This window comes from Bombina bombina, chromosome 4 (genome assembly GCF_027579735.1).
Source record: "Bombina bombina isolate aBomBom1 chromosome 4, aBomBom1.pri, whole genome shotgun sequence".
NCBI lineage: Eukaryota > Metazoa > Chordata > Amphibia > Anura > Bombinatoridae > Bombina > Bombina bombina.
In genome coordinates, this window is record NC_069502.1 from 295,106,955 (window position 1) to 295,120,986 (window position 14,032).

At 40.4% G+C, this 14,032-nt stretch overlaps 1 protein-coding gene across 1 annotated transcript in view; it reads left to right on the forward strand.

The window, feature by feature from the left end:
* The window catches only part of LOC128656218 (phospholipid scramblase 2), a 341,004-nt gene that overhangs the window by 65,291 nt on the left and 261,681 nt on the right, over positions 1 to 14,032 (forward strand). The window contains exon 4 of the mRNA XM_053710007.1: positions 1,595 to 1,743. Within this exon, the coding sequence (XP_053565982.1) occupies positions 1,595 to 1,743 (149 nt within the window). The remainder of the gene's footprint in view (positions 1 to 1,594; positions 1,744 to 14,032) is intronic.

The following is a 14,032-nucleotide window of genomic DNA, read 5'->3' on the forward strand; positions in this document are numbered from 1 at the left end:
ATCCTCTTGCAACTTCCTGTTGGGAAGGAGAATATCCCACAAGTAATGGATGATCCGTGGACTGGATACACTACAAGAGAAATAAATTTATCAGGTAAGCATAAATTATGTTTTTTATTAAATTTCAGTCACCTCTGCACCTTGGCTTTTCCTTTCTCTTCCTAACTTCGGTTGAATGACTGGAGTGGGAGGGAAGGGAGGAGCTATATATACAGCTCTGCTGTTGTGCTCTTTGCCGCCTCCTGCTATCAAGTAAGAATAAATTTCCCTTTTTTCTAGAAAAAGTCGGAAAGCATCTGCCATTTCATTAGCATCTTGGTTAAAACTTTTAATTAACAAAGCTTATTTGGGGTCTGGCCAGTCCCTGCCTCAGAGAATTACAGCTTATTCTACAAGAGAAGTTGACACATCTTGGGCTTTCAAGAGTCAAGCTTCAGTTGATCAAATTTGCAAAGCGGCCACTTGGTCTTCCTAGCATACCTTAACTAAATTCCATAATTTTTATGTTTTTGCTTCTTCAGAAACAGCTTTTGTTAGAAAGAATCTTCAGGCAGCTGTGTGTTTGATTCTAGTGCCTATGATTTAAGTTTTTTTTTTACCAAAGACATTACGTTTTGGATTTAATTTCTCAGCTAAAAATAGCTGTTTTTATTTTATCCCTCCCTTTATTTTTTGTTTCTCGTGGACTTCCACATCTTGGTATTATATCCTATCAGTAACAAGCTCATGGACTCTCGTCACCTATATGAAAGAAAACATAATTTATGTAATAACTTACCTGAAAAATTAATTTATTTTATGGTGACGAGAGTCCACGAGGCCCACCCAATTTTTTCTTTATTTTTGGGTTTATTTTTTATAAACGCATCCCTTTTTTTTTAAATGCTTTTACTCCTTAAACCCCTCACCTCTTGGCTATACGTTAAACTGAGGTATGAGCGAGGTGGGCAGGGTATTTATAGGCTTTTGAGGTTTGGAAGACTTTGCCTCCTCCTGATAGGAGTGTGTATCCCATCAGTAACAAGTTCATTGACTCTCCCCACCATGAAATAAATTAATTTATCATTTGATTTCTTGCCATGTAGTTTCGGAAGATGCCTACCTAGGTATCTCCAAGTTAGAATATCATGAGAATGAAGCAAATTTCATAATAGAAGTAAATTGGAAACTTTTTTTAAAAATGGTATGCTCTGTTTTAATCGCAAAAGAAAATTTTAGTATTTCATATACCTTTAAATAATTTTGACTTTGAAAGAATCAAATGCGCCAGCTGGCCCACACGGCTATTGGCTAAGAGGTGGAAACATCACCTCACAGCAAAATAGCGTTCTTCCGTGGGCTGTCTGAGGAGCTCAGTGCAGCGAACGCTTCAAACAAATGAACTTTCAGCATGAAGTATTTTATAGTTCATGACTGAAAATCCCCTTTTATTTGTTCCTCTGGCAAATCCTAGCGTTTCACAAACGTTAGGATTTACCATCACTTTAAAGAATACATTTAATATCTTGAGACTAAAATAATCCATACATTCACATGCTTTTATGTTTACATTTTAAGAATTTTTAATATGACAGATCCTACTTTTATAATTTAGGTCCACCTGGTCAGCCACCCTATGTTGCTTATGGAGGACCACATCCTATCCAAAACCAACCAATGGGACCTGGTCCCACGCCATCTGCATGGATGCCAGTCCCTGAGACAATCCCCAATTGCCCGCCAGGTCTAGAATATTTGAGCCAGGTAAACTTTTGTCTGCACTATTGTTAAACATTTAAATTGTTTCCTAATACTTTCCAGAATGTTTTATGTTATTGGACTATTATTATTATTATTTCTTTCCTATGGCATGGAGTGTCCACAACTTCATTCCAATTACTAGAGGGATATTCAACTCCTGGCTAGCCGGAGGAGGCAAGGAGCACCCCAACAAAGCTGTCACTTCTCTTACCCATAACCCCCAGTCATTTTCTTTGCCTCTGTCAATGGAGGATGTGCGAAGATGGTGTCTGAAGATATTTAATCCTTTTATGGGTACTTTTCCGTGCAAGCAAGGATTTGGGGCTATGATATGTCCATGTCAATCTCTTTAGTAAGAGTAATGGTGGGTTTTAGCAGTAAGAAAGCGGAGAGTTGTTTTTTTTTTTTTTTTTTTTTTTTTTTTTTTTTGTGCTTTATTTCTAACATTTTTCTACTCCTTTACAGAAAGCCAGGGTTGGTTACTCTGTTTTTTCTCTGTCTACAGGTCCCTGACAATGTTGGGGAGTCCGTCAAACTTGACACGCTGCTTCTGCCCTGCAGCTGGATCCACAGGTAACTGCTTGGTCTTCTAGTTATGGAGGATTAGCACTTAGGTTTAATTTGACAATTAGGGGACATAATTTGTTCTCCCTGAGTTGGAGTAATTGTTTTGGGCAGTTCTAGCAGGGATTACTGTACTGCTAGGGGTTTGTTATTTTGATGATATTTAAAATACTATGACAGGCTGGCTTTGAGACTTATGATGGCTCTGGAACAGTAGGGGTTACAAGACTTTATTTTTTTCCTCTGTGTTTTTTCCCCTGTGTTATGTATGAAAGGTATGAGTCTGTTTTCCTATATAACAAACGTCTGACAGTTTTTATGGACGCTGAAGTTTTCTTTTCGCGCCTTCTTAAAGTTATGGCGCACTTGTAATACTTTCAACGCTTCTGTCACGTGACGTATTCACGCTTGCGCTTTTCCGGTTATACTGCAGCTGTTTCTCTTAGTGAAGCGCATTGTGCACTGATAGTTTCCCTTGAGGAGGTTTCTGAACATGCATTTAGCAGACCGGAGGTTGCTGATTCCCGAGTAGTGTTTTCAGACAGCTGCAATCGGCTCCTACATCTGTCTGATTACCAGTTGGGTTTATCCTTTGATCGCTGGAGCGGTAAGTCCTCAGCACAGCTGAGGTTTTAGTGGTGTCTGAATATATTTATTTTTTAAGTAGTTTTTTTCCCAAATTAAAGATACTCTTTATTTTTAAAACAATTTATTTTTGTTTTCTTTATTACTAGGGTGAATCCTTTCTAAGATGGATACTGAATTAGAGGGTTCCAATTTTAATAAATGCTTATATTGTTTGGAGGTACAAGTTATTCCTCCCGTGCAACTATGTTCCACTTGTTTAAGCAGGACTTTGTCTTCTAGAGACAAGGATTCCACCTCTGAGCCATATGTCTCTAAGGATAATGTTGTTCAGGCCATGCCTCAGCTTTCCCCTCAAACATCTCAAGCTTTAGCAGTTTCACATGCAGTACCCTGCGGTTCCTCTCAACATCCTCCTGGGGGTGTTTATTTGCCAGGAGATTTTGCTGCGCAGATAACTTCTGCGGTTTCTGCAGCTTTGTCAGCATTTCCTGTTTCTGGTAAGAGGAAGAGAAAGTCTAAAAATAATTCTCTCAGTAAGGGTTCTGACTCTGCAAAGACAGCGTTAGTCAGTCTCTGTTATCTGATGACGAGGATACTTCAGTGGCTTCTGAAGATGAGATCTCAGATTCTGAATCTAGGATGGAAAGTTCTACTGATTCAGAAGAGGTTAATTTTAGATTTAAGCTTGAACACCTCCGATTACTTCTGAAGGGGGTACTCGCTACCTTAGATGACTCCGAGCCTTCTGTTGTTGTCAACCCTACAAATTCAACTAAACTTAATAGAGTTTATAATTCTCTCTCATCTGTAGAAGTTTTCCCTGTTCCAGACAAGATGTCAGAAATCATAGCTCAGGAATGGGATACGCTGGGGATTCCTTTTTCCCCTTTCCCTGTTTTTAAAAAAATGTTTCCTATTGCTGACTCCATTCGTGACTCGTGGCGCACTGTGCCTAATATAGAAGGAGCAATTTCTACTCTAGCTAAAAGAACTACCGTTCCTATAGAGGATAGTTGTTTTTTTTCAAGGATCCCATGGATAAGAAGCTAGAGGCTTACTTAAAAATGTACATTCATCAGGGATTACAGTGGCAACCTGCTGCAATCATTGCTACGGTTGTGGGAGCAGCATCTTATTGGTGCAATACTTTGTCGGAGCTGATTTCAGAAGAGACTACTATAGAGGAGATCCAAAATAGGATCAAGGCTCTTAAGCTGGCCAATACTTTTATCTGTGATGCCAACATGAAAGTGATTAGACTGGGAGACACAATGTCTAGCTTTGTGGTTCTAGCTTGCAGAGCTTTGTTGTTAAAATCTTGGTTGGCTTATGTAACTTTCAAATCCAAGCTTTTGTCTTTACTTTTTAAGGGTAAAACTTTATTTGGTCCTGGTTTGGCGGAGATAATTTCTGAAATTACGGGTGGAAAGGGATCTTTCCTACCTCAGGACAAGAAGAATAGACCTAAGGGTCACCAGAATTCCTTCTTCTCTTCCAAGATGGAGCAATCCCAAGAACTCATGGAGGTTAAGTGAGCCTTGAAATAAGGGGAAACAAACCAAGAAGCCTTCCATTGATTCTAAATCAGCATGAAGGGTCTGTCCCTGATCCAGTTTTGGATCAAGTGGTGGGCAGACTTTCTCTTTTTCGGCATGCTTGGATACACAATGTCCCAAATCCTTGGGCTGTGGACATAGTATCCCAGGGTTACAAAATAGGATTCAAGTCTTGCCCCCAAGGGGCAGATTTCTCTTGTCAAGGTTATCTACAAACCAAGACAACTAACAGAGTAATTGTAATAGGCCATACAATTAAGTATAAGTAGCTTTAGTCTGCATTAAGAATTGTGTTTCTGCACTAAGAAGAGGTTTAAATAAACTATGTAAATAATATTTCAATTATCACTCATACTAATAACTTTATTATAAAAGATGATCGATAATAACAAAAAAGAAAAGAAAAAAAAGCGGATCTCATGCATACAAATGGCTTAAGCTCTCATTAAAAACGCTTAAACCAGGAAAAACCCTGAAACTCCCATTATGTACGTATAGTTGAGAATGACAGCCAGCAGTGACTATATATGACTATAAGAACGTCCTTACAATCCCAGTGCTAGGATTGAATTATCTTAGTATTTATCATTTTAAGCTAACTGCTAGGCTGAAATATCAGAATATCTTGCAGGGAGACAGGTTTAAGCCATGGCAAGCAATATTTAAAAAAAAAAAAAAAAAAAAGACACAGAGCTACTCCAGAGGACCCCTGACGCGCGTTTCACAAAAACGTTTCTTCAGAGGGGGTGCGGGCCACCACCTTTGCAGCCTATTTGACAATCCATAAGTCCCACCTTACAATGTAATTGGGATAAAGTAGCGTTACAATTGGCCAGCCAAGTATGTCAGTCTTGTGACGATGGCCAGTAAGAAGTAGATCATAAGCATCACTGCTGACATCAACACTTGATTCATAAAAGGGCGGAACAGAGCACAGCTGGGGATTCTGGTCTATTTACGTGTACCGCCAATTGAAAGTCTGTATGACCATGGTGATGCGAACAGCATCATAGAGGGGTATGCCTCAAAACAGCTGTTTACTGAATAGAAAATGCTATTGGATGATCATGTATACCTACAAGTGACAGGTGAAAGCACAAACAGCAAGTGTAAGTCAAAGTGAAAAAGTATTGTGTACATCTTGGACCAATGTGAATAAACATTTGTAATTGTCCATTCGTTAAACTAGATTATAGATGAAATAGACTGATACGGTTTATATTGTCATTTAGTATCCAGCTAGACTAATGCTGATTATATCATCCAGCTCGCTTCTAAATGAGAGTATATGGATCTGCCCCAATGCTCATATGTAAGTCTCGTGGGACAAGAGGTAATATTAAAATAACAGGAGCAGGCAAAAAAATGAAAACATATCATTGGTTCACTGACGTAAGGAAGCATAAGCAAAGTCATACAACTCGGGTTACGTTATCCTCTGCGGATCAGCCATGTAACAAATGTGCATGCGAAGACCCTTAGTTGCGAGTAAAGGTGTCGGTTACAATCAGTCTTTAGTTGGTCATATCTATAAATAAGTATATTAGTTTAATTTGTCGTTACCGGTCATAGGTACAAACTAAATAACCTAGATTAATTGTCCTGTGGACAAGTACAATTTATAAACAGTTTGGTAGATGCAATAGGATATCATTGTAAATCTGAGAGATAATAAATGCATTGAATAGTGCTGAATTGGGAACATTGTGTCCCAGTCACCAAATGGATGACTGGTTTTAATATGAGCTGCAAAGAATCTTATGCCACATAAGGCTCAATTTCGTCAGTACCATTGTAGAATAAACAGGTGTTCATCTTGAATTGGCAGTTTATTAATAGAATGGTATTTTAATAAAAAATAAAGAATATACCCTAACCTTAGATATCCTATCTAGTGTTGTTTTTAGGATAGGGTTAAATGAAAAATAATAGGGTATCATTTAAGGGGAAAGGATGTTCCTAGATAATAACTCCACAGGTTGATGACATCCTATAGAACACCATGCATTTAGACCTATGTATGAAATTCAGAAAGAGGTATAAATATTAACAGAAATTTTTAATGGATTAATAGTAAAATAATTATTGAAAAGGCTAGAGTGAACATTTATTTGAGTAACGTGTAAATGGGATTAAAAAGAATCCCAGAATTGTAATAAAAAGATTAAATATACCAGAATTATCACAAGTGTGGTAACAGTAAAACTGAAATTAAGAAAAAAAGGGGTTAAGTCATCCAAGGACTTGTGTAATCAAGTGATAATTAGGGAGGAATCCTAATTTTTAAAATTATGAGTGCATGGTTAAGTGAAAGAGAGAGTGTATGATATTGGTGAATTATAAATATACATAATAGTTGTTAGTCATTTTTTTGCCTGATCCTGTTATTTTAATATTACCTCTTGTCCCACAAGACTTACATATGAGCATTGGGGCAGATCCATATACTCTCATGTAGAAGTGAGCTGGATGATATAATCAGCATTAGTCTAGCTGGATACTAAATGACTATATAAACCGTATCAGTCTATTTCATCTATAATCTAGTTTAACAAATGGACAATTATAAATGTTTATTCACATTGGTCCAAGATGTACACAATATTTTTTCACTTTGAATTACACTTGCTGCTTGTGCTTTCACCTGTCACTTGTAGGTATACATGATCATCCAATAGCATTTGCTATTCTGTAAACAGCTTTTCTCTTGTAAGGTGTATCCAGTCCACGGATCATCCATTACTTGTGGGATATTCTCCTCCCCAACAGGAAGCTGCAAGAGGATCACCCACAGCAGAGCTTTCTATATAGCTCTTCCTCCAACTGCCACTACCAGTCATTCTCTTGCAGCTCTGGACAAGAAAGGAAGTAGCTAGAGAGATGTGGTGTTTTTATTTAGTTTATCTTCAATCAAGAGTTTATTTTCAAATGGTACCGGAGTTGTACTATTTTAGCCTCAGGCAGAAAGTAGAAGAAGAGTCTGCCTGTGGTCTTTGATGATCTTAGCAGGTTGTAATTAAGATCCATTGCTGTTCTCACACATAACTGAAGAGAGAGGTAACTTCAGCTGGGGGAATGGCGTGCAGGGTCTCCTGCTATGAGGTATGTGCAGTTTAAATTTTTCTAGAGAAATGAATATGCTAGAAAATGCTGTTAAATACCGGATTTATTTAAGGTAAGCCTGATTACAGTGATTTAATAACGACTAGTATCATGCTTGCTGTAAAAGGTAATATTCTTATTACTTTCTCACATTACTGAAAATAAAACGTTTGCTGGAAGTGTTTAAACGTTTTTTTATACATATTGGTGATAAAACTTTATTGGGGCCCAGTTTTTTCCATATGGCTGGCTAGATTTTGCCTAGGGATAGTTTTGTTAGGCCCTCTCACTGTGAATACAGGTTGGGAGGGGCCTATTTTCGCACCTAAATGCGCATTAGATTTTGCAGCTTGAGACATCCAGTTTCCCTGAAGGAGTCCCCTGAACACTTAGGACCTCTCTAAAGGGTTTTTGTGCCTTTCAAAGTAGTTATATGGGCAGTTAGGGCCACAGCAGAGCTGTGGCAGTTTGTTGTGACTGTTGAAAAACGTTTATCGTTTTTTTGATCCGGTTTTGAAACTAAGGGTTTAATCATCCATTTGCAAGTGGGTGCAATGCTCTGTTAGTCTATTATACACACTGTAAAAATGTCGTAAGATATACTGCTTTTTATCACTGTTTTTCAATTTCTGACAAAATTTTTTCTCTTAAAGGCACAGTACCGTTTTTTTATTTTTTGCTTGTTTACATTTATCAAAGTGTTTTCCATGCTTGCTGGTCTCATTGCTAGTCTGTTTAAACATGTCTGACATAGAGGAAACTCCTTGTTCATTATGTTTAGAAGCCATTGTGGAACCCCCTCTTAGAATGTGTACCAAATGTACTGATTTTACTTTAAGTTATAAAGATAATATTCTGTCTTTAAAAGATTGATCACCAGAAGAAACTGACAAGGGGGAAGTTATGCCGACTAACTCGCCCCACGTGTCAGAACCTTTTGACTCCCGTTCAAGGGACTCCCGCTCGAAAGGCGCCGAATACATCTAGCGCGCCCATGGCGTTTACTTTACAAGACATGGCGGCAGTTATGGATCATACCCTTACAGCGGTATTGTCAAAACTACCAGGGTTACAAGGAAAGCGAGACGGCTCTGGGGCTAGAAAAAATACAGAGCACTCTGACGCTTTAGTAGCTATGTCTGATATCCCCTCACAATATGCAGAAGCTGAGGCAGGAGAGCTTCTTTCTGTAGGTGATTTTTCTGACTCAGGGAAGATGCTTCAACCTGATTCTGATATGTCAACATTTAAATTTAAGCTTGAACACCTCTGCGTGTTGCTCAGGGAGGTTTTAGCTACTCTGGATGACTGACACCATTATAGTGCCAGAGAAATTGTGTAGATTGGATAAATACTATGCAGTGCCTGTTTACACTGATGTTTTTCCAATACCTAAAATGTTTTCAGAAATTATTACTAAGGAATGGGATAGTTCTCTCCCCCTCCTATTTTTAAGAAAATGTTTCCAATAGATACCGCTACACGGGACTTATGGCAAACGGTCCCTAAGGGGGAGGGAGCAGTTTCTACCCTAGCTAAGCGTACCACTATCCCCGTCGAGGACAGTTGTGGTTTCCCAGATCCAATGGATAAAAAGTTAGAGGGTTACCTTAAGAAAATGTTTATTCAACAAGGTTTTATTCTCCAGCCTCTTGCATGCATTGCCCCAGTCACTGCTGCTGCAGCCTTCTGGTTTGAGTCTCTGGAAGAGGCCTTACAGGTAGAAACTCCATTGGATTATATACTTGACAAGCTTAAAGCGCTTAAGCTAGCCAATTCATTTGTTTCTGACGCTGTTGTTCATTTAACTAAACTAACGGCTAAGAACTCAGGTTTTGCTATTCAGGCGCGTAGGGCGCTATGGCTTAAATCCTGGTCAGCTGACGTTACTTCAAAGTCTAAGCTTCTCAATATTCCCTTCAAGGGGCAGACCCTATTCGAGCCTGGACTGAAGGAGATCATTTCTGATATTACTGGAGGAAAAGGTCATGCCCTTCCTCAGGATAGGTCTAACAAATTAAGGACCAAACAAACTAATTTTCGTGCCTTTCGAAACTTTTAATTAAGTCGAGTGCGGCATCATCTTCCTCTAATACAAAACAAGAGGGAAATTTTGCCCAGTCCAAGCCGGTCTGGAGACCTAACCAGGCTTGGAACAAAGGTAAACAGGCCAAGAAGCCTGCTGCTGCCTCTAAGACAGCATGAAAGATTGGCCCCCGATCCGGTAACGGATCTAGTAGGGGGCAGACTTTCTCTCTTCGCCCAGGCTTGGGCAAGAGATGTCCAGGATCCCTGGGTGTTGGAAATTGTGTCCCAGGGATATCTTCTGGACTTCAAAACTTCTTCCCCAAAAGGAAGATTTCACCTTTCACAATTATCTGCAGACCAGATAAAGAGAGAGGCATTGTGTTACAAGACCTCCTAGTTATGGGAGTGATCCACCCAGTTCCAAAGGAGGAACAGGGGCAAGGATTCTATTCAAATCTATTTGTGGTTCCCAAGAAAGAGGGAACCTTCAGACCAATCTTAGATCTCAAGATCCTAAACAAATTTCTCAGGGTCCCATCTTTCAAGATGGAGACTTTTCGAACCATACTGCCTATGATCCAGGAGGGTCAATACATGACTACCGTGGACTTAAAGGATGCTTATCTTCACATTCCGATAAAAAAAAAGATCATCATAGTTTTCTCAGGTTTGCCTTCCTAGACAGGCATTACCAGTTTGTGGCTCTTCCCTTTGGGTTAGCTATGGCACCAATAATCTTTACGAAGGTTCTGGGGTCACTTCTGGCGGTCCTAAGGCCGCGGGGCATAGCAGTAGCCCCTTGCTTAGACAACATTCTGATACAGGCGTCGAATTTCCAAATTGCCAAGTCCCATACGGACATTGTTCTGGCATTCCTGAGGTCTCATGGGTGGAAAGTGAACGAAAAGAAGAGTTCTCTATCGCCTCTCACAAGAGTTTACTTCCTGGGAACTCTGATAGATTCTGTAGAAATGAGGATTTACCTGACAGAGGCCAGGTTGTCAAAACTTCTAAATTCCTGCCGTGTTCTTTATTCTACTTCTCGCCCTTCAGTGGCTCAGTGTATGGAAGTAATCAGCTTAATGGTAGCGGCAATGGACATAGTGCCGTTTGCCCGCCTACATTTCAGACCGCTGCAACTCTGCATTCTCAGTCAGTGGAATGGGGATTACACAGATTTGTCCCCTCTACTAAATCTGGATCGAGAGCCACCAGAGAAGAGAATCCCTGGTCTATCTTGAGTCCATCTGTCCAAAGGTATGACCTTCCGCAGGCCAGATTGGACAATAGTAACAGCAGATGCCAGCCTTCTGGGCTGGGGGGCAGTCTGGAACTCTCTGAAGGCTCAGGGGTCATGGACTCAGGAGGAGGCTCTCCTTCCGATAAATATTCTGGAACTAAGAGCGATATTCAATGCTCTTCAGGCTTGGCCTCAGCTAGCGGCAGTGAGGTTCATCAGATTTCAGTCGGACAACATCACGACTGTAGCTTTCATCAACCATCAAGGGGGAACAAGGAGTTCCCTAGCGATGTTGGAGGTTTCAAAGATAATTAGTTGGACAGAGATTCACTCTTGCCACCTATCAGCTATCTATATCCCAGGAGTAGAGAACTGGGAGGCAGATTTTCTAAGTCGACAGACTTTTCATCCGGGGGAGTGGGAGCCCCATCCGGAGGTGTTTGCACAGTTGATTCAACGTTGGGGCAAACCAGAACTGGATCTCATGGCGTCTCGCCAGAACGCCAAGCTTCCTTGTTACGGATCCAGGTCCAGGGATCCCAAGGCAGCGCTGATAGATGCTCTAGCAGCGCCTTGGTCCTTCAACCTGGCTTATGTGTTTCCACAGTTTCCTCTGCTCCCTCGTCTGATTGCCAAGGTCAAGCAGGAGAGAGCATCAGTGATTTTGATAGCACCTGCGTGGCCACGCAGGACTTGGTATGCAGATCTGGTGGACATGTCATCCTTTCCACCATGGACTCTGCCTCTGAGGCAGGACCTTCTACTTCAGGGTCCTTTCAACCATCCAAATCTAATTTCTCGGCGGCTGACTGCTTGGAGATTGAACGCTTGATTTTATCAAAGCGTGGTTTCTCCGAGTCGGTCATTGATACCTTAATACAGGCACGAAAGCCTGTCACCAGGAAAATGTATCATAAGATATGGTGTAAATATCTTCATTGGTGTGAATCCAAGGGTTACTCGTGGAGTAAGGTCAGGATTCCTAGGATATTATCTTTTCTCCAAGATGGATTGGAGAAGGGTTTGTCAGCAAGTTTGGAGGGTTTGGACAAAGGATTATCAGCTAGTTCCTTAAAGGGACAGATTTCTGCTCTGTCTATTCTTTTGCACAAGCGTCTGGCAGAAGTTCCAGACGTCCAGGCATTTTGTCAGGCTTTGGTTAGAATTAAGCCTGTGTTTAAACTTGTTGCTCCTCCGTGGAGCTTAAACTTGGTTCTTAAAGTTCTTCAAGGGGTTCCGTTTGAACCCCTTCATTCTATTGATATCAAACTTCTTTCATGGAAAGTTCTTTTTCTGATGGCTGTTTCCTCGGCTCGAAGAGTCTCTGAGTTATCTGCCTTACATTATGATTCTCCTTATCTGATTTTTCATTCAGATAAAGTTGTTCTGCGTACAAAACCTGGGTTTTTACCTAAGGTGGTTTCTAACAAGAATATCAATCAAGAGATTGTTGTTCCATCATTATGTCCTAATCCTTCTTCAAAGAAGGAACGTCTTTTGCATAATCTTGACGTAGTCCGTGCCTTGAAGTTTTACTTACAGGCTACTAAAGATTTTCGCCAAACATCTAACCTGTTTGTTGTTTACTCTGGACAGAGGAGAGGTCAAAAGGCCTCGGCAACCTCTTTCTTTTTGGCTTCGGAGTATAATCCGTTTAGCCTATGAGACTGCTGGACAGCAGCCTCCTGAAAGGATTACATCTCATTCTACTAGAGCTGTGGCTTCCACCTGGGCCTTTAAAAATGAGGCCTCTGTTGAACAGATTTGCAAGGCTGCAACTTGGTCTTCGCTTCATACTTTTTCCAAATTTTCCAAATTTGATACTTTTGCTTCTTCGGAGGCTGTTTTTGGGAGAAAGGTTCTACAGGCAGTGGTTCCTTCCGTTTAAGTTCCTGCCTTGTCCCTCCCATCATCCGTGTACTTTAGCTTTGGTATTGGTATCCCACAAGTAATGGATGATCCGTGGACTGGATACACTTAAAAAGAGAAAACATAATTTATGCTTACCTGATAAATTTATTTCTCTTGTAGTGTATCCAGTCCACGGCCCGCCCTGTCCTTTCAGGCAGGTCTAAATTTTAATTAAACTACAGTCACCACTGCACCCTATGGTTTCTCCTTTCTCGGCTTGTTTCGGTCGAATGACTGGATATGGCAGTGAGGGGAGGAGCTATATAGCAGCTCTGCTGTGGGTGATCCTCTTGCAACTTCCTGTTGGGAAGGAGAGATGATCCGTGGACTGGATACACTACAAGAGAAATAAATTTATCAGGTAAGCATAAATTATGTTTTTTTGAGGCATACCGCTCTATGATGCTGTTCGCATCACCATGGTCATACAGACTTTCGATTGGCGGTGCACGTAAATAGACCAGAATCACCAGCTGTACTCTGTTCCGCCCCTTTATGACTCAAGTGTTGATGTCAGCAGTGATGCTTATGATATACTTCTTACTGGCCATCTTCTTAGCTGGCCAATTGTAACGCTACTTTATCCCAATTAGATTGTAAGGTTGGACTTATAAATTGTCAAATAGGCTGCAAAGGCGGCGGCCCGCACCCCTCTAAAGAAGTGTTTTTGTGAAGTAGCTCTGTCTCTCCGTTTTTTTTTAATGTTGCTTACCATGGTTTAAACCTGTCTCCCTGCAAGATATTCTGATATTTCAGCCTAGCAGTTAGCTTAAAATGATAAATACTAAGATAATTTAATCCTAGCCCTCGGATTGTAAGGGCCGCCTTATAGTCATATATAGTCACTGCTGGCTGTCATTATTCACAACTATACGTACATAATGGGAGTTTCAGGGGTTTTCCTGGTTTAAGAGTTTTTTAATGAGAGCTTAAGCCATTAGTATGCATGAGATCCGCTTTTTTTTTCTTCTTTTTTTGTTATCTATCATCTTTTTTAATAAAGTTATTAGTATGCGTGATAATTGAAATATTATTTACATAGTTTACTTAAACCTCTTAGTTCAGAAACACAATTCTTAATGCAGACTAAAGCTACTATGAACTATTACAATTACTCTGTTAGTTGTCTTGTGCTCTGAGCTTTGACCCTGCGACAGGTAGCCTTATATCTCTCGATCTCTCTCTCTCTCTCTCTTGATCTCTCTCTCGATCTCTCTCTCGATCTCTCCCTCAATCTCTCTCTCTCGATATCTCTCTCTCTCGATCTCTCTCTCGATCTCTCTCTCGATCTCTCTCTCTCTCA